This window comes from Charadrius vociferus, unplaced genomic scaffold (genome assembly GCF_000708025.1).
Source record: "Charadrius vociferus isolate BGI_N301 unplaced genomic scaffold, ASM70802v2 scaffold257, whole genome shotgun sequence".
Taxonomy (NCBI): domain Eukaryota; kingdom Metazoa; phylum Chordata; class Aves; order Charadriiformes; family Charadriidae; genus Charadrius; species Charadrius vociferus.
This window is the reverse complement of record NW_009649473.1, coordinates 2612740-2632236: the sequence shown is the minus strand read 5'-3', so window position 1 is coordinate 2632236 and position 19497 is coordinate 2612740. Positions and strand designations below refer to the sequence as shown.

The 19497-nt window shown below is 43.0% G+C and overlaps 1 protein-coding gene across 2 annotated transcripts in view; it reads right to left on the bottom strand.

Moving 5' to 3' along the window:
- SETD5 (SET domain containing 5) overlaps positions 1–18745 on the bottom strand; it is a 40493-nt gene extending 21748 nt beyond the window's left edge. The window contains exons 1-13 of one of the 2 annotated variants that reach the window (XM_009889876.1): positions 18569–18745; positions 14648–14753; positions 13586–13797; positions 13207–13265; positions 12611–12798; positions 11514–11552; positions 9960–10202; positions 4907–5055; positions 4463–4580; positions 3918–4027; positions 3386–3632; positions 3101–3181; positions 491–754 (exon numbers count right to left, since the gene is read on the bottom strand). In XM_009889876.1, coding sequence (XP_009888178.1) covers positions 491–754; positions 3101–3181; positions 3386–3632; positions 3918–4027; positions 4463–4580; positions 4907–5055; positions 9960–10202; positions 11514–11552; positions 12611–12798; positions 13207–13265; positions 13586–13797; positions 14648–14753; positions 18569–18639 — 1887 coding nt within the window. In that variant the 5' untranslated portion in view covers positions 18640–18745. Of the gene's footprint in view, positions 1–490; positions 755–3100; positions 3194–3385; positions 3633–3917; positions 4028–4462; positions 4581–4906; positions 5056–9959; positions 10203–11513; positions 11553–12610; positions 12799–13206; positions 13266–13585; positions 13798–14647; positions 14754–18568 lie in introns of both variants that reach the window. The other variant, XM_009889877.1, reaches the window with a different exon arrangement.
- Between the last annotated feature and the right edge of the window lie 752 nt (positions 18746–19497).

The window sequence follows — 19497 nt, the reverse complement described above, 5'->3', positions numbered from 1 at the left end:
AAAAAACAAAGAAAAAGCAAAACAATTCCTCAATCACTGCAGTTGCACACCCATCTTGAGATCACATCAATACAGAAGGGGCCCACTCGGTGAAGGAGCTGGACTTGTTCAGCCCAGAGAAGAGAAGACTTAGGAAGACCTAATAGCAGTCTTCCTACATCCAGACTGAAGCCACCAAGAAGATGCAGTGGTGCATCAATGTACATACACTGAAACGACCTGATACAAGGCAAAATTTTTTTTACCATAAGAACAGTCATGAATTGGAAGAGGTTTCCCAGAGGGGCTGTGCAGTCTCCACCCTTGGAGGTATTTGAGACAAGACTGGGTAAAACCCAGGCCAACCTGGTCTGATCTCACAGCTGACACTGCCTCACACATAACAGATTAGAGAACCCATGAAGTTCCTCCCAACCTGAATGATCTTATGATCAGATATGCTGCATCTGAGCTTGGTACAAGCTATTAAACAGGCCTATCTTCGTCTTACCACTACTTGTGAAGACCGTCGTGTGTTCACCCCACTACTGTTGTTACTGTTAGAAACATTTGGAGTAGCAGCACTCAGTGCTGAACTTCCATCTTCAGTTTCAGGAGTCTCTATTTTTATCTCCTCCAGCTCAGGAGCTTCAGAATTGACGTTGATTTCGGCATCAGTGCTGTTACGGTCCGATGGTTGCTCTCGTCTCCTTTTTCTCTTTTCCAGGTTTTCAAACATGTGCATGATGGCTTCTACCTTCCTGTCTTCCCGTGACTAGAACACAAGAGTAAATTTATGTCAGCACTGCAAATTATGCACATAAAGAGGAGGAGGCAAGAACAGATATGGGATGCAGCACAGGAAGGAGAACAACTGCCAAATAGCAATGACAAGAGCCAGAAAGGGGACAGAGAGAAGCAGTTCTTTTCAGATATTTGCATTTTTCAACATGGCAAATTTCCCAGAATAACAACAACATAATCATGTGTTCATAGAGTAACTAGAAGAACTAGACTTTGTTCTTAAATGGGACCACTTAGATAACACTGAGTTATATTTATAAAATAGCCACAAGGAAATGCATAATTTTGAAGAACTAAAAACCGTAAGAAAGAATAAATAGAGTGAAGAGATTACTTGGAAACAAATAGAGCTACTCACTAATGATCAAACATTAGAAGCAAACAGAAGCCAGAGGCAACAGAAGTAAGTGAATCAGTAATTTGCAGCAAGTAAAACACACCACACAAACTGACTAAAATAATCCAGATTCATTCCTTCCCTGATATCAGGAGATCACCCAGCTCAAAAATAAAAGCTCTTGTTTGAGCAGCTTACATAGTGGATAAGAAAAACAGAACATGAGAGAATAGAGAGGCAAAACAAAGGTGTTTATTAGGTAAAAAGAAAGAACAGGAAATCTTATCACCTAGCTGTGTCAGAAATAATTGGTAGTTATACACATAAAAGGCCCAGCACAATAATGCTACAGCGACCAGCAAAAACCACGCTGAATCAAGTGAATTTTAAGAAGCAGGGTCAAGTGCCTTCTGAGACTTGTCATGGGGGTAAAAGTATCTTGAAGCACGCAGCAGTACTCAGTCACAGCAGCCTGGCCTTTACAGTTTTCTGCTCAAAAATATCCAATACACACACAAAAAAAATAGACACTGGGAAAACTATAGATACAGGTATTTATCTGGTGCCAAGTATAGAAAACCAAATCTCATTAAAGGAGATTAACTGGTGCAACATACAGGAACAGGGCTTACAGGCTCATGGGAAACACTTCACGTAGTCTTCTTGAACTATACTGTCCCAGAAAGAGATCAGCTTCTCTGTGTTAAAACAAAATCTCCCCTCCAAGCTTAAGGCCAGTCTGATGGATGACTGCTCTTTTTCAAATTTCAATAGAAACTGTTTTATCTTGCCTGTTCTAAAAAAACCCTCATGAGATAATCCAAGGATCTCTCTGCTGGATGGTCCTCAGCTCTGCAATATGCTGCACTGTCTTAACATTTAAAGCATTCTCAGGAAATTTACACATGGAAGATCCCTATCTCCAACTGGAGAAAGAAGGGTGCTTAAGGTATTTGGCAAACAAAGGAAAAACAGTGAACTCCTAGCTCAAATAAATTTGTTGGCTGGCAGGAAGGATGGGAGCACTTTTTCTTCCTTGGGTTTTTGGTTGGTTGGTTGGTTTGGGTTTTTTTTTTTAGTGGGGAGCTGATTTGGTTTTTTTGTTTTGTTTGGGTTTTTTTAAACAACCTTCCCAATTTAATTAATGAACGAAGTAGAGACAGAACAGCTCCATTGATATGCGTAAAACATTCTAATCCAGGAAGCAATCCCAGGTGCCATAAAAATCACAAGGAAAAAAAAAACCAACCAGCTCTACTCAGCACAGAAGAAGGCTGAGAAGACCTTGTGTTACCAACGATCCATGAGCACTAAGAAATATTTGCTTCAAGAAGAGTGATTAAGACAACAACAATTTGGGAGCACAAAGGGATTTCCCAATAAAGAACATAATGATTTTTTTTTTCATTTGTGCCAACAGTGCTGCTGGTGGTTTACCCCTCAATCAACTTTTGCCACTTGATCCTCCCCTTTTCCCACATGGCAACATGTTTACGAAGCCGCAGAGGGAATAGATATATGTTAACAAACCCAACCCAGCAAAATGGGTCAAGTTTTAACTAGAATCAGGTTCTGGTTCATCATATGGCTCCATAAATTCTCGTACTGGCAATAAGGAAGGGCAGCAGGAACATAAAAAGGGTGCAATTACCTTTTTTGAATCTGTTGCTGATTGCCTTGTTAATGGTATGGTTTATACTGTAGAACAGCCCCTGAAAGTAACAGTTAAACCTTTCAACCAGGAAACAAATCTGTTGTGTACCTTCTAATCTACAGTACCCTAACATAAATCCTGTGATGTGGCGTCAACCTGGTTGGGTTTTTGTTGTTGTTTTTTTGGGTTTTTTTAATTCAAATTACTCAAGACCACTGACAGCTGGAATTTGTGTTGAAACAAGTGAATTAACCAACTGAACCTGCTGGCCACTGCATGAAGCAAATCCTAAGGGGGATGACACGCAGACTGAGAAAGGTACTTGCCCGTCGGTTGTGCACCAAGGTTCCCTGTTCATCTACAGGCTCCTCTTTCTCCCCTTCTTGTTTCTCCTCCTTCTCTGCCACCTGAAAGAGAAGCTCCGACTTAGTCTGTCAAACAAAATCCAGTACTGTTTTAAAGTTATCAAGATTCCCACGGTAATCTAAGGTGCTAAAGGTTTAAAAAAGCCCTCCTGCAGTTTCTGTTCTGAAGATCTCAGTGCTCTATCAGATCAGATTCCACACCAGTGAATGATAAAAATATATTTAACAAAGTGTCGGGGGTTTTACCTCATTGTCACTGACTGCTGCAGGTCCCTCAGGAACTTCCTCTGTTTGTTGACTGCTGTTCTCATCCAATGCAATGCCCTGCTGTTCCATTTCTAGTTCCTTTCGACGGGCTTTTCGTCGGCGTGTTTCTGCCCCAATCAGTGTGCCTAAAACAGGTGGAGGTAGGTGTTCTGCAGCATTTGGGCTACGTTTCTGCACAGGGCAATTCCGGTTCCCCTTGTGACACGCACAGTCCACTTTATAGTTGCTGCTCCAAAACACAAACATAATTCGTGTCACTCTTCATTTCTCAACCCTTGTACAGAGACATTCAATGCATCGCCTACTAAACATCTCACCACGTGCCAAAGCAAGGACAGCAGGCTACCTTATGGCCTCTATTGGAGAATATGCCAGCAGAACTGGACAGAATAGCCGGAAAATGCAATTCAGTAGAAAACGGAGCAAAATGTAGAATGCGAGGAAAGGGCTGGAGGAAGATGTCCAGTCCAGGAGGGCAGTGGAGAGCTCCTGGGCGAGGTGAAGGACTCACCAGATGTTGTACTCATAGTCAAAGGCGATGGTAACCTCTGTGTCCTTGGCAATGGTGGCAACAGCATAGATACACAGGTGGATCATCCCATCAGCGATCACATGACGAACCTTGTTAAACAAAGTAGAGAGAAACTAACATCTCCACAAGTTGCACTTCTTACTTCCAAGAGGGAAGCCTCCTTCTGCAAAGTAGCTCTTATCTATTCCGTGAATAATTATCCTAAATCCTCCATAGGGAAAAGCCTGCTTCACTGCTCTTGTCTCATCCTGTGCTTTTCCACGTACACTTACTACCACCTGCTTACCCCAACCATCATTCTGCAGCCAAAGGAAAGTCATAAAAGAAACCTTTTCCTTCTAAAGAAAAACCTCATGTTCCCGAACTTTCTCATCTTCCAAGTATAAGCCATCAAACAAGCAAGAGATGCAGACAATTTACCCCATTTACTGCATTTTAAGTCTGAATATTCATAAAAAAGGAATGCACTAAGCCTACGTAAAACACGTATTTGCAATTACAGTGATGGTGAAGAGAGAATTTACCTCTGCATTTGGAGTGCAGGAACGCCTGATGAACCTGGCATCATTACCAAAGGTGCGGGCATCAACACACATTTCAACGCCATTGAACTTGGAGTAGAACAGCACAAAGGGATATGGCCTGGAGAAGTAACAGAACATCTCAATCCCAAAATACCCAATTCCCATGGCACTTATAACAGATATCCCTCACTCCACTGGAAACAGTGCTTCCATCAGTGCTATTGCTCTGGATGCTTATGCACTTCCATTATCACAGTTTAACAGATCTACTTCAGAGGGTTTTGGTCCATAAGCAGAGCATCAAGCTGAGCATGTATACTTGGATTTCACATTTCTATGGATGGCACAGCTGACAAAGGGCCCGTAAGCGTTCATTATCTCATGGAGACGCTAGTCTCTCCGTGCCATGATGCTCTCATATTAATCACTTCATAGTACTCTTACTTTTTGAAGAAATGCCCATTGACCTCGAATTGCTGTCGTAACATAACCTTCCCTCGATACTCAATTATAAGGGTATCTAGTGCCAAGTCTCTTGCTGCCCTCAGGATCTTCCGGTGCTTCTGAACCCGAGTCACCCTTCCCAGCTGCAGCTGTAACAAAAACCAGAGCAAAGTATGAGAATTTAAAGCAAAGGCCTCTAACTCATGAAGAATATTTTATCTACATAAAAAGAAAAATTACTTCAGTAGCAATACACAGAAACTCTGCCAGGCGAATATATTGTTTATTCTGTAACAGTTTAGTAATGACTAATGACCCTGATAATATTTATCAAAAGCAAAGACTATTTACTCCTTTCCTTCAACAGTAAATCTCACAAATCTGTCAGACCAAGTATTTCAGTCTTGCAGCTAGGAGGCATAACCAGACCTGTCAGTTGCTGCTAACAGGGAACTACTCTGCAATTACGGTCACTTTCACAGTCTGAATAACTCAAATCTTCCCTAAATTGTGGGCTGTCACACATTCAGAGAAAAAACACAAGCTTTTCCTTCTGCAGAGGATGGTAAATTCTAGCTAACAGGCCAAAGAGTTAAGCTGGCAATTTCTATATCCATCCAGAAACTTCTCTTCATCTGCCTGCTCAACTAGTGCTGTGGATTTTTTTATTTTTTTCTTAACGTGAAGAAATACATTTTTAACTAAGTAGTGACAGTTTGTTGAATCTTCTTTATGTTAAAGTCTACAGTTCTATTACAACGGATTTTCACAACAATGTGTCTTGACAGTATGAAACCACAACGTTCTTTAAGGACAGACATCCAAATACGACACATTTTATGGAATAATGGAAGGGATATTATAAGTACTGGGGCCAAGAAAAGATGTTTTCCATAAAAACAAAGTACTTCTCTTGCTTAACAGACTGAACCTCTCTGCAAGTAAAAATTGTGTGCCTCACCACAAGAGCTGTGCCTGCTCTTTCCTAAGCACGCTATTCACTGCTCATAAGGACACAGTTTTGATACTCTTCCGGAGTGAATTGAGGCATAAGTGTTCTTACTTCAGTAATAATGACAGTTATCTATCTAAATCAGAAGTAAACCACAAGATTTTATTAAAAGCAAGCTCCCAACTTTCCCTGATAAAACTCTCTTGTTAGAAACAGCTACTGAGCAGTCTGCTCAAACAGATAAAAATCACACTAGCTTAAGAAGGGGGTCAGTCGGGACAATGACAGAACGCATGACGTTCTAACCTTTTGAAAATAAAATTAATGCCTTAAGGCAGCACTCAGCATTGGGAACCAAACGAAACCCTCCGTACTGACCATATGAAAGTACTGAACTACAGATTTACTTTTTTTTTGGTAGCAATCTTGTATGGGCTCTGAATTAAACCTCTTTGGGGAGAAGATTACTTTAGTTGTTTTAATATGATATTATATTGCAGATCTTGGATCAGCCAGTGAAGTAAAATCTATTTATTGACTTCTCTCACTCAGGTCCAGGATAAAGATAGCTTTATAAAAATATTCATTCGAAACCTATGCAGATGGGAATAATGGTCTTGCTATTCCAGATCTCCTCTTAGAGATATATCCAGTGTTACATTTACCCTGCCTATGGGGTATAGCTCTTTTTCATACCACTGTCTGTGCCAGCAATTGGAAAAACCTGCATGTATGTGTTGGAGACCGAAAAGCCTTGCAGGGTGTCGTTCATCTCTTCATATCTCAGGTCCTGATAGGAGTTCAGAGAGGATTCCCCAAGTCTACTGAACTAGCGTAAAAGAAACATGTTATTTCCAGACTTAGAAGCCACACTGCTGGCCCTGATTTCTCATCAACAAACCCATTACATGAGTGAACTGTAGAATAAGACTGTTTACATCGCCGAGAGTAGCGACTAAATTATTTTTAAAAAATTGGATGCCCTCTGTACTATCCAACTGTGGTAACAGAGAATAAATAAATGGGACTAGATTTGTCAGTGTGTAACAGAAGGAGATAAGGAGAAAGTATCTGAAGTTAGTAGGTAAATTAGGCCTAGGACACAAGCGTGAATAATTTTGTTTCTATACTACCACTTGTTTGTGGTTATAATGAGTTTCTCATCTAAGCTGGCCCTACGCAGGAGGGTTGGACCAGACAACCTCCAGTGGTTCCTCCCAACCTAAAATATTCTACTACTCTATTAAATTCTCTTAGTATCTTTCAGAGATGCAAGTTAATGTCTGGTAGCTTTCAGCCTCACCTTTGGTCTATGACTGACTTGTATCACTGTTCACCTGATGCTAGAAAACAGCTTGGGGAACACAGGTGGGATAAGGTGGGGTGGTGGGAGAAGAAGAGAGTCCATGAAGGAAAGAGAAGCTCTGCATCTGTCAAATTTAACTATATGAGTTTAGTAAAACGGGAATGATCGCATAGCTTTTCCGATAAGACCCCAGCTCAGCTTGTTTTCATTCTCTGAATTTAGAAATATGAAGAGGATTAGCTGCCATGCTTTCATGTGTGAAAAGAACAAATGATTTTATTCGTGTCATAGGCTAGGGATTGCTGACTGCTAATCAGAAAAAACTGTTCTGGTATGTTTGCAGAGCAACATCTGCATAATACTCAGTGGCTTTATTTTATAAAGGCCTTTTTGCTCTTCACTTCAGAATGTGAAATCAATCAGGGCTTTGAGCTCAAGTCAGCAATTATCAGAGGCAACAAAGGGCAAATACTGACCCTAGGTTCGGTTTGGCAAAAGCAGGCAAAAAAGCAATTCACAGCTTTCAGTTTGTCAAGCATCTGGCAGTAGCCAGCGCTAAGATGAATTTATTCATGGCACTGAACAGCTTCATATTTTCACAAGTTTCCCTTTGCATCATTAGGACAGTTGAGAATTGGTTTATCAAAAACATTCCAATGATCAAAATCCCATATCCTGCATGTATAACTCCTAACCCATCTCTCCCTACTCCTCCTGGCTTGGGGAAGCTTTTACGTCACACTTTCTTCTCTCTCTCTCTCTTTTTTTTTTTTTAAAGTATACACTCGCATCATTGTTTACCCAAGCCAAACAACTCTCTCAACTGTGAGAGTATACAGGGCATACAAAATCTTTTCTTTTCATTCCCTTCTCCTCTCTCCAGAGTCTTCATGGCCAAATAGAGCAGTTATGATACCCATCTTTTACACACAGCTGCTATCTGCATATTGACACAACCTCCCTAATTCTTTTCCTAGCTTAAAGTACCTATTTCCTTATCTCCCAGAAAATCTATTTTTACATCCAGTAATGATATCTAGTTAAAAGACAACTGATGCAAACCAAGAAGCCTTTTCAGTCTGCCTAACAAAGATGAGACAAATGAGCGGAACAAAAATAGAAAGCCCAGGATGAGAGACCATGCGCTCCACACCTGTGCAGGATATCTTCCTTGCAATCGTCCACAGCCATCTGCTGAGCAGAGAAAACAAGGACATAAAAGCTAACAAGCAGCAGCCTGGGACAGCCACCAGGTCTTTCCTCAGTATCCAAGATGAACTGCAAAGTCACTAAGTCCCTTTATACTTTCCCAGCATGCGCAATGATACATACCTACCTACAGCTTGTTTAGAGTAACTGCAGCTCTCTATGAAGTTTTGCAACTTTCTATCTTTTTGTTTCTTTGGGATATATCACATTTGGAGTCTTCTGCTTTGGAATGCTGGCCACTTTTCCCTGTGGGAAAACCTATGTCTGTACAGGGAAGGGAGAGGGCAAGAGAGCATGACAAGAACAAGCACATTTATGTATATCTTTCATAATCATCTGTCCTGCTGTACTCTATGAAGGTGATGAAAAGAAACAGCATATGTTTTATTACTTATTTCAGGACTTTTCCTAAAACTCATGTGAAGGACATAGAAGAGTTTACATTTTGACTCAAAAAAAATATTAAGATTTCTAGAGAAGCAGAACTTTTCCTTCCCTGTATTTCCTCAGTTGCTCTCTTTAGGAAGACTACTCACATAGCCAAGTAGAAGTGTTTCTCCCCAACCCCCACAGAAGTCTTATTACTGCAGAACTAGAGGCAAGAGTGGAAGGAAGTTGGGTCCAAAGTCCTCTTTCTGCACTCTCCCTTACTGGCAATATCTGTGCTCTGCCTGATGTGCTTCACCTACATGAAAGCAGAGGGAAAGGTGGGAGGGAGCACGTGAACTTCACAGAGCGGTGAGTCAGCTGATATAAACAAGAATGATTCAAGCACAAACATATACCTGATATTCAGGTTTCTGACTCTGCTCCCCTTCTACAGAAGAGGTGCCCCACATCTGTTTTGGAGCCCATCCTTTTCAGTTGCACCTATCTCCATTCTCCTGGACAAGGAAGCCCCACAAAGCCTGAACTGAGTGGGAAGGCTGCTCTCTGTTCAATAAAACACGGACCAGATGAAACATCAGCTGAGAAGAGTAGTAAGGAGGACATACACCACAAAAACACATCCTTTTCCTGTTTCTCCTTGTCTACATGCACTCCATAAAGCTGGCAAGACACCAATCATTGCACATCTCAAAAGAGAAAACTTAGGGAGAGACAGCTCCCTAAAATCAGTTGTAGTTGTGCAGCATTTGAAAGTTACCAGAGTCCAAACAGTCATTCAAAATACTGAAATAATGTTGAAAGGTTCCTTAAAATAGCTTTCCACACAACATAAGCCAGAAAAAAAAAAGAAAAAAGAAAAAAGAAAAAAAAACGGACAGGAAAACTCAGCTGGAAAGCGGGAAATCTCCTATCTCCAGCAAGTGATAGATCTGGTTCTGCCTCAAGCCATTCAGTGACCAAAAGTATTTATAGTAAAATACCTGTGAACCGTATCACAGAACTGTACAAAATATCCCCAACTTAGCAACACTGATTTGGTTGAATGTGAGTGTTTCTGAATCTGTCACGGTACTGGCATCTCTTCCGTTCCCTTTTATATCACAGGACCAGCTATGATATTGCTCACCCATGCCCACACCTTATGTCTAGAAACCAGAGGACCTGACCCACCCCACTGCTGTCACAATGGCTCTTACCTGCATCTGGGACCCAATAACAGTATTATTGCAGGCCAACTCTGTTTTGTTGATTGTATCTAGCATAGCGGTTTTGCCCACGTATTCTTTATTAGAGTTTAGATGACGCTCCAATAAGTTCTGTACATCAGCGCTGTACTGGTTAGTAAAAGCTTCTTCGTACTGATCTGTCCAGAGTCGTATTCGATTCTCCCACCCTTCAGCTGTGTTTTCATCCAAGGCATGCGCTTCAGAAGGGGAATTCTGCACCAAACAGCAAAGGGTGAATGGCTAGCACAGAAAAGGAAAAACCTATCCACAGTGCTCTGAGCATATGGATATGCTACGAAAAAGGCACATCTATTCCAAGCTAAGAAAGTGTCGGTTATGAGGACACTTTTTTCAGAACCTGCATCCTCCAAAACATTGTACAACAATGCCACTTAGGAATCTACAGAGAATTCTGTGCAGGGCTAAAATCTCTTGAGAATGGGTACTTGGCACCGTTACATACAAGCAAATTAAGCTAGTACATGGCCAGAAAAAAGTTTTTTTTAAGTTACTTTGGAAAAATAATTAAGTAGATAAAAAAAGCAAAGGGACAGAACACACAAAGGCAAATAAATCTCATGTAGGCTTGTCCTACAGTCAACCCACTCAAGTCCAACATAATGCTAGATGATGCTGATTGCATCTCAATTTTTGCAGTGACTGATCCCAAAATACCCCTGGACCCTCTAGCTAAATGGTAACCAAGGTTTGAAGAAACTGAATGTAAAGCATAAGCTAATACCCAAAGGGTTAAAACTGCAAGTCCTAAGCAGTGTAAAGAGGAGAGGGCAAAATCAGGTCATTTGTTTATACCATCTTGTCAGGGGGGGGAAAAAAAGAAGTCAGTAGAAAAAAAAAAAATTAAGCTTCATTCATTACTTGACAATAGTTGAAGTAATTCAACAAATGCTATTCCAGAGGTCAGTAACTTAACTGGCTTCATAAGGGACTGACACATATGTGACAGTGAGGTACTGGTGACAAGGACCACTGAAAAACAATCATTGTTTTCATTATATGTATTAAAATCATTAAGAGTTTTCATGCATCTTTTACCCTCTCAAGGCACTTGCATACTGTGGAAATTACGAGGATGTTAAGAGAAACAAGGCAATACTGCTAGGGACACCCAACATTAAACTTGTGTACTACTTCGATGCCCAAACTTAAAATATCTTTGATGCAATCAAATGATAACTGACCTCACAGAAGAGTGGCCACAACCAGTTCTACATCCCTTACATCAAACACCCCACTCCCAGGTGTCATGAATCAGTCATATCTCTTGGAACTAGATGATATTTGCTTACAGAAGGTGATGAGCTATCTGAAGCAAAAGCAAGGTTCAAGGTGAAATTCCTGTGATACCCTTTTGAATAGGCCTGCTGGCAGGGCACGGTAAGGCTTGGGATAATTCTGAGGCTGGTCTCACAATCGGAAATTCCCCAGGCAAACCAAGAGAGGCACAAAGTTACAACGGAAAAAACCCCACCACCATCGTACAGGCTTCTCAGTTCCACTCACCTTCATCCTCAGAGACTTCCGTGAGCCCTCTCGAAACGCCTGTCCCCCGAACAAGGAGAGAGAGAGAGAGAGAGAGAGAGAGAGAGAAAAAACAAAGTATTACATAACCTTTCCTCAGAATTAGCAACCCAGCACCGCACTAGATCTTACTCCAACAGACCAACCCTTAACAAAAGACAGCAAGAATTACAGGAAGACCTACACAAGAAGCAATGGACTTGAACAAAAAGACTCTGCAATGCAAATCCAGTGGAAACTGCTGAAAAGCTTGATGGCCAGGATTTCTGAACTGAAAAGGCCCGCCTCATACTTAGTAAAAATCTCAAGATCAAAACCAAAACTGCCCTGACTAACCTCACTTGCTTTGACAGAAGAAAGGGCCAGCAACAGAATGAAGCTGGTTGACAACAAAAAAACCTCACATAGCTCCTGCTCTCAGTCTTTTTATTTAATCAGTGCCTACTAGAAGAACCTTCAAGGGAAACTTAACCTGGGGAAAAAGATAGTAAAGCTAGCAGATGATGGGGAAGAACCAGCTGCTCACACACTTGCATTCCAATATAAGCAACCCAAAATTACTTCAGTTCCCAAACCCTCACAAACAAGACAGTAAAGTCATCCCTCAACAAATGTTCATCACTACCTACATAGTTTTCCACACAGGCACTATCTTTGTGCCTGGAGAACAGCGCCAAGAAGCTCTGCAGCCCAGATTCCTTAACAGTCTGCTAAGAAATGCCACGCTCCCCTCATTTTTCATTCCCTTCACAGACTGCCCCTTTGCCACAAACAGACAAGACTCCAACAGCTATTTCCCCAAATCCTAATGGAGCAGAAGGGAAAATATGCGAGTCCAAGCTCTGAGCATGAATGGACAGCATTGGGAAATAAGGGTGGAGTTTCAGTAAGGTAATTTTTAAACCAACAGCCACGTACTCTAGCAGGTCACAAGTACAAGGCATCCCATTATTACACCAGAAAGAGCAATTCCTTACAGGAAAAATTTCTTGTCTACTGCCAGCTGGTCAACCTGCTCTCAAGAATACACCACATAGCATTTAGCAGGAACTGCAGCAACTTTGTCTCACTCCACATACCTTGATCTTTTTGGCCTTTGGAGCAGTGCGAGCTTTTTCTGTACTCCTCTTCCTCTTCTTAGGTTTGCTTCTACGGACGCGGTTGACAGTCAGCGTGATGCTTGTAGGGGTGTGCTGCGTAGCTGTGTACAGCACTGTAGAGGGAGATAGTTCTTCATCCCAGCTCTCAGTTGCACTGCTGTCCCCACCTACAGAGAGGAGCGCTTTTGTTAGCAACATTTTCATTCATCCCAGAGAGAACAGGTTACCCCTATGCCCATTTCAATCAAGATGACTTGATGACCCTGCACAGGGTTTCTTCCCTGAGAAAACTCTATCACCTCAGTTTTACCACCCAAACTGGGAACAGGTCTCCCAAACTTCTGATATATCACAGAATAGCACTGATGAACATTTTCCTTTTCTGTTCACAAGATAATCTGATTTTCCCAAGAGCTAACTGAGGTGAGGCAGAAGCAGACGAGAAAATCCCAGTGGCAGGGAGGCAAAGAACATTAGTAGGCACTGATGACAGATGAGTACAGCAGCCAAAAGACATAGGTCTTGTAGAAAGAAAGCAAAAGTCACCATTATCAGAATTACAGCCTCAAGCTCACCTGACACGTTGTCCTGCTTCCGGCGGCGGAGTCTGATCACCTTCCCCCTGCTCATTCCTCTGCCAAAGGAGAATGCACAATTGAAGCTGGTTTGTAGGAGTAAAGTCACTTGAAATTCAACAGGATGTCACAAGATGCGTGCCCTCAGTGGGGCCCAGGATGATAAGAACATCGATTTAACATCCTCATCTCCACTCCTGGTGCCACCAACACTTGTCAGGCTGACAACGCAAAGGAGGAGGGTCAATACTAGGTAAAGCACTGGAAAGAATGCTCCAGTTAGCAAAAGGAACTCCGTCCCACAGCCCAAACATGACACGGTTTGGTATAATAAGTCAACACAAGGAACAGTCCATATCTGCACTGCACCAAAGCTTACCTGCACTTTTCACACTTGAGGAGGAAACCATCTTGGGAGACACTGCAGTGGCACCAAGTGGGAATTGATTCTCCTTCTGAGGAGCTCTCACTGTCCCCGGAGTTCTCCTCATCAGGTGAGTGCAGGCCGTTCAGTTCTGCACGAGGTATAATGGTCTGGACAGGAGGAGAGGCTGGCGGCGTTGGAGGAGGAGGAGCTCCATAATTATGATCCTGAAAACAAGTATTTGCAGTACTACTTTTAACGTGAAGATATGATGCCCAGAAACTGAACTCCCAAATCTACAGTTCCCAGCTTATTATTTAACAACTGGTGTAAAACAGTAGTCTGAATTCCTCAATCTACCAAGAAGGTAAAGCAATAGCTCTGAAAGATGTAAATAGTTTTCTTCTGCTCCAACGAATTAAATTCAAAACCTATGAAAACAACTAGGCTATTTCAATGTTAACTGACATCAGTGGTCAAACACTGGAACTGGTTGCCCAGAGACGTTGTGGAGTTTCTGTCTGTTAAGATATTCAAAACCCAACTGGACACAGTCCTGGGCAACCTGCCCAAGCAGAGTCAGCTTCGGCAGAGGGGTTGGAGTACGTGATCTCTAGAGGCCCCTTCCAACATCAATGATTCTGTGACATCCAGTTCATCCCATAGTTTCAAGCCACACTCTCACTTTTCCTGACTGTTCCTTGTTTCTCATACTTCTAAGTTACCAATATGAAAATCTGCGCAGTGGAAACGAGTACAAATAGTGCACAATAAACCAAACGGGGCATAAAATTACCACCAGGAAAATATTATATATTCATATATATTCACACTTCATTCATATTCAGTTAAAACTCTACCACCTATAACACTAATAAAGCTTACTATAGAGTATGGAACACTTCACAAGCAATAAACACACAAATGCAAAATGTATGGCAGAACTCAACTGTAACTCAGTGTTCCCTAATAAATAAGCCAAAACTCCTAAGGCTTACCAGGCAAAGAACTATGGAACAAGGAGAAAAGAGTAAAGTAGACAGTAAAGAGCTGATTCACTGCAGAGAGAGTACTCACTGCGTAAGGCAGCCCGCGATAGCTGTGTTTCTGGGTGGCCCCATAGCCGTGGCTGGAGTACACATTCTTCTCACTGACAGCTGGACTAGCTTCCACAGACTCTGGGCTGCAGAAAGGGCCAGAAGTAAAACCCATCAATATAACATCATTTGTTTTAGTGCCAATATTTCACTGCTCTTTTCTATTCAACACATGAGCTCAAAATGAAGAAACTTCATGAAACTGAGGTGTTATTATGCACTTCACCAGGCATCATGTGTGCAGAAGTTGTACAGGATGAACCTGCTTTCAATACAGGGAAGCAACTGAGTAAGGGCCACCCTGGATAACTCATTAAACTGGGTCTCAATCTGGGAAGTTAAAAAGATAATTAGCATGTAAGAAGCTTAGTTTCCTTATAGTTGAGGAAGTTGGGTCTAGTTCAGCATTCACATCTGAACTCAGCCAGCCTAATCTCAAAGCCACTGAACAGTACTGCCATGTTATCTCTGCAACAGCTTATTTCAAATAGCAGCTAAGCAGCTTTCCTGTATCTGTGCTTGTTTCTCTCTCCCTCAGATACTAATTGTCAGCCAAGTCCAACGTCCTGTGATAAAGACTGCGTGAAACCTGCAGCTATCCTGACAGCAACAACCAGGAGTTGGAGATTCCTGTTACAAAGAGGCAACAAAATTCATGACCTGGACTGACAGCGGCCACAGACAAATCAGATTCACCCTGCGCCTTCCATGCAGCAACATGGTGTGCAATGTGCTGACCGGGAAATTTGCTGCTGAGGTACAATGCACTCTTCTACCACATGGTGGTGAAAAAAAGCAGCTAAAAATGAAAGGTATACCCCTTAGCAGAAAGCTGCAGAAACCCTACTCAGAGAAGGGACAGCTGCAGTTCAGTGCAGGGAATATTAGATAATGAGGCTACAGACAGAATACCAGCACGGAAACACACTGTCTGTTAAAAGCAAGAGATACAAGTCAGCTAACCTCTGCGCAGATTAGAAGTAGGGCCCATATAAGAATACAGCAGAACATTACTGAATCGTGTCTGCAGCTGAAATCATCTTCAAAATTTTGGCAGGGAGCTGAGCAAGCAGGAGAGAAAAATACAGGAAAGGAAAACATTACCTTGGACCTCTACTGCTCTGGTGAGATCTTGCAGGATTCTCAGTGGGTCCTATATTGTCAGTGTGAATCAGGCAGCACTCAAACCCCAACGGCCAGTGGTCACGCGTGGGGCAGTGTTTAGGCACCGCCCAAGAACACTAACCCCTATGCCCTTTGGACTTCCTATTAGCTCTGGAAATCTCTGCTGCACTGAAGTTGGCCCCACCCTGGCACTAAACCTGATATACTTTCCAAGGCACCAACCTTCTGAGCTTCTGGCTTATTCTGGAGTAAGGTGGATCTGTCTTTGCAACATAAAAGAGCAATAACTTATTGTACAAAGAACTGCAGGAAGTAGAAGACCTTGAACTATGCAAACCTCACTTCTGTAGCTCAGGATTTAGGCGCATGAAATGATAAATTCAGTTCGTTTTCAATGTAACTACAACCAGCTAAATTGTCAAAAGCAGGAGATACAGGTAATGACACCTCTCAGAGGATATACTTAATAAAAGACACCGTGTAGAGCTTCCCACATAATCCAGACTTGCTGGATCTTTGCAACAGTCCTTTAGGACTTCCAGATTGGTACAGAGTTAAATCCATGCAGGTTTAACTGTATTTTCAGAAACAGTATTAGAAGGAAAAGAGCCTAAGCAGCAGATCTGTCCTCTGTCCAAGTCACCCACATTCATAACTACAGTCAGCCTGAAATACCAGCAATGCTGCCACAAACGTTAGCAATAAAACTTCAAGATTGTTGGTGCAACGGTGTCCAGGGGCAACAACGCTGGGGCCCATGCTTCCTCAGCAGCAGCTCGCCAAGAAGCTTCAGCAACTTCCAATATGCAGTCAGATAAACACAGCAAAGCTACTCCATGTCACCCTCAGATGAACACGAACACCCTTCAGCATTTTCACTGCCCCTCTGTATCAGAGGCCAAGGGAAGATGCGAAAAGCTCAGCCTGAAAAGAGGGCCGTTTTCCTTTTAGCTTCCCACTGCCTTCATGATGTACATCTTCAAAATCAATCGCTTATAGGAGACAAGAAGCTCAGGTACCCCAGACTTCATGCATCAATCTAGTTGAGTTTCAAAGGAGAAGTGAAGGATAGCCTTAACTTTGAACAGGCTCACGAAGGACACTTCAGCAGTAAGTAACGGTGCATCAATCCAAAGCCTGAAGAATAAAGTCCTGGCATTCCCAATTTTCAGAAGACAGAGAAACGAATTCAGAAATCTTCAAGAGCCTTTTTTCAAAGCACTCCAGCCTAGCCTCAAGTTGGACCTACAAATTTCTTACAACCAGGGAAAAAGAAAATGCTTTGCAGAAGGTTTACAGACAGTCTTTTTGATATTTAAATGTTAAAAAGGACCTGCATAGATTTATCTGGCTCTCCTCTCTACCATGCTCAGCTCTGAAAGCAAAGTGCCTAGTACATGAGTAAACTATTTAGCACTCTTTCTCCTGTCATAAACAGTTTAAAATTCCTGCACGCTGAGTCTTTAAAGAGCTGGTGTGGGAGAAGCATGGTGAGAAGCGATACTAAATGTTAAACCTTGGAAAGTGAAGGATCATATATCCACTGCAGACGAGTGACTTACTAGATTCTGACTCCCCGTTTAAAAACAACATGTAAAAATATGGGCTTTAGGATAGAATGAAGCACCATGAAGAAGAATGCCTAGAATGGGGCCAGTGCCAAGACAGACAAAAAAGAGCATTAGCAGTCTTGCAGAGAGTGCAACTGTGTAGTCAAACTCTGTGCATAGTCAAATCAGGGCAAGATGGAAGAGAAAACCAATGATTCATACCCTAGCTCACTGCTCTTACAGCTCAAAATTAATAGAGGCTGGAGCAATAGCTGTTTTACACTGATCAGTCTGACATGCAGATATTTGCACAGTAGGTACCTTTAAATAATACATGGGGGAAATCTATCTCCAAAATGCTCTTTGTAAATTTGTTGTAAAGAGATGCTACAGTCCGTATTTCAAAGAAGGATGTAGGGAAGCAGGAGGTAGAAGCACACAGAAATAACTCGAGCCCTCTCCCTCACCGCCGACAAATACATAGTACTCATCCGAGCTGACATCATTCTAACAAGGGTTTTGAGAAAAGATCACAATGCAATATTTTCTGGGTTGGAAATGTTCCTGACTCCTGCAGAAGCGGAATCACAGTGTCTTTTAAAAGAAATGGCGTCAGAGACAGGACTGTGGCGAGAGCCCTGCACAGGATCTTGTGGTGGGGATCCTGAAGGACTGCCCACTGAGGTGTGCTTCTTGGAACCTGCTCAGGGGCAGAAACAAAATAAAGGTGTCTACATAGGCTGGTGCTGTCTCACATCTCTGGCCAAGCTCCAAAGGGGGGCAGACATCAGTCATGTAACATTGGTACTGAGACTAAGCTAGTAGGCTCTACTGAGAGGGAGGCTCAGCACACTAACCCCTCATATAAAACAGCTTTTGGAAAAGGAGCTGGCTTGTACCCTGCCAACATCAAGCATGGGTACAGCAAATGCACAACTGCCTGCACTTGAGTGTATACTCACTAGCCAAGCTGATACAAACCCCACAGTTAAGTGCCTCATACTGGTGGTATTCTCCTTTTCCCTGTCTCTTGCATCAAACTTACCAATTTCTGTAATACTGCATTTGTTAAACACTTAGAGTCTGTCTCTGCATTCATCTCTCACACAGCCAGTGGAGCAGCATCCCCTTTCTCCTGAGTGGAGAAAGCACTGGCAGCCCCACGCCGGGGCAGCCCTCTGACACCCTCCCCTCCTCCTTCTCCTCCTCCATGGGGTAACACTCACTCCGATCCTGCAGCCATGTCGGAGTAGGACGTATCTGGTGTGGTGACTCCCAGAGGGATTGCAATGCTCATGACGCCCGTCGGGGATCACGGAGTCCAGAGGGCAGCGACTGGCCGCTCCGAGGGCGGAGAGGAGCCGCAGAGCCTCGGCCAACACGTCACGGACATGGGGAAACCTACCGGGGTAGAAAAAAGCATTGCATCTCTGTTACAGGATGAGGTCTCCCTGTATACCCCTAAAGAAGGCTTTCACAGCAAAAGAAAAGCAGAAATAGATTTCCATCAGTGACATGCTGCATCATTTTTACTTCATTTTCATATGTGGGGCCAGGGAAGAGGTATATGGTAGTAGTTTGGTGGGGGTTTTGTTTGTTTGGTTTTTTACAGTCTTGGATTGACATGCAATGAGCTGCTCTGCCATAAAGCCGATAAGGACAGTTCCCCCCTCCCCCAACTAAACTTAGAACTAATTATCAGATAAGCAATCTATTAGCTCCTTCTGCATATAAGCAGCAGCTGTCACCTATCACCCACAGCCCTCCATCAGCATTTCCTAACTCCTTCCCCAAACAAGTTGCAGACAAAGCCCCTTCTGGGAGGACAATGAGACAGAGGTGAGGTGAGCTATGCTGAGACCTCACCCTCGAGATCAGCTTGTATTTGCATTCACTGGGCCCACGGCATGGGTGAGCGTGACCGGCAGAGCGGCTATGCCCACACCACCGATGGCCTCCCCTCGGCAAGCGAGGCCTGTCCTGGATTCTGCACAGATTACTCAGTCTGCCAAGCCCTGACGCAGCGGGCCCCGACTTTCCGAAATCCCAGCTGACACCTCCCCGCGACAGAGCCACGTCAGACGTCTGGGCGCTCGCGCATAGGCCGCTGCGATGAGAAAGACGGCGGGGCCATTGGCTCGGAGCGGGGAGCCGG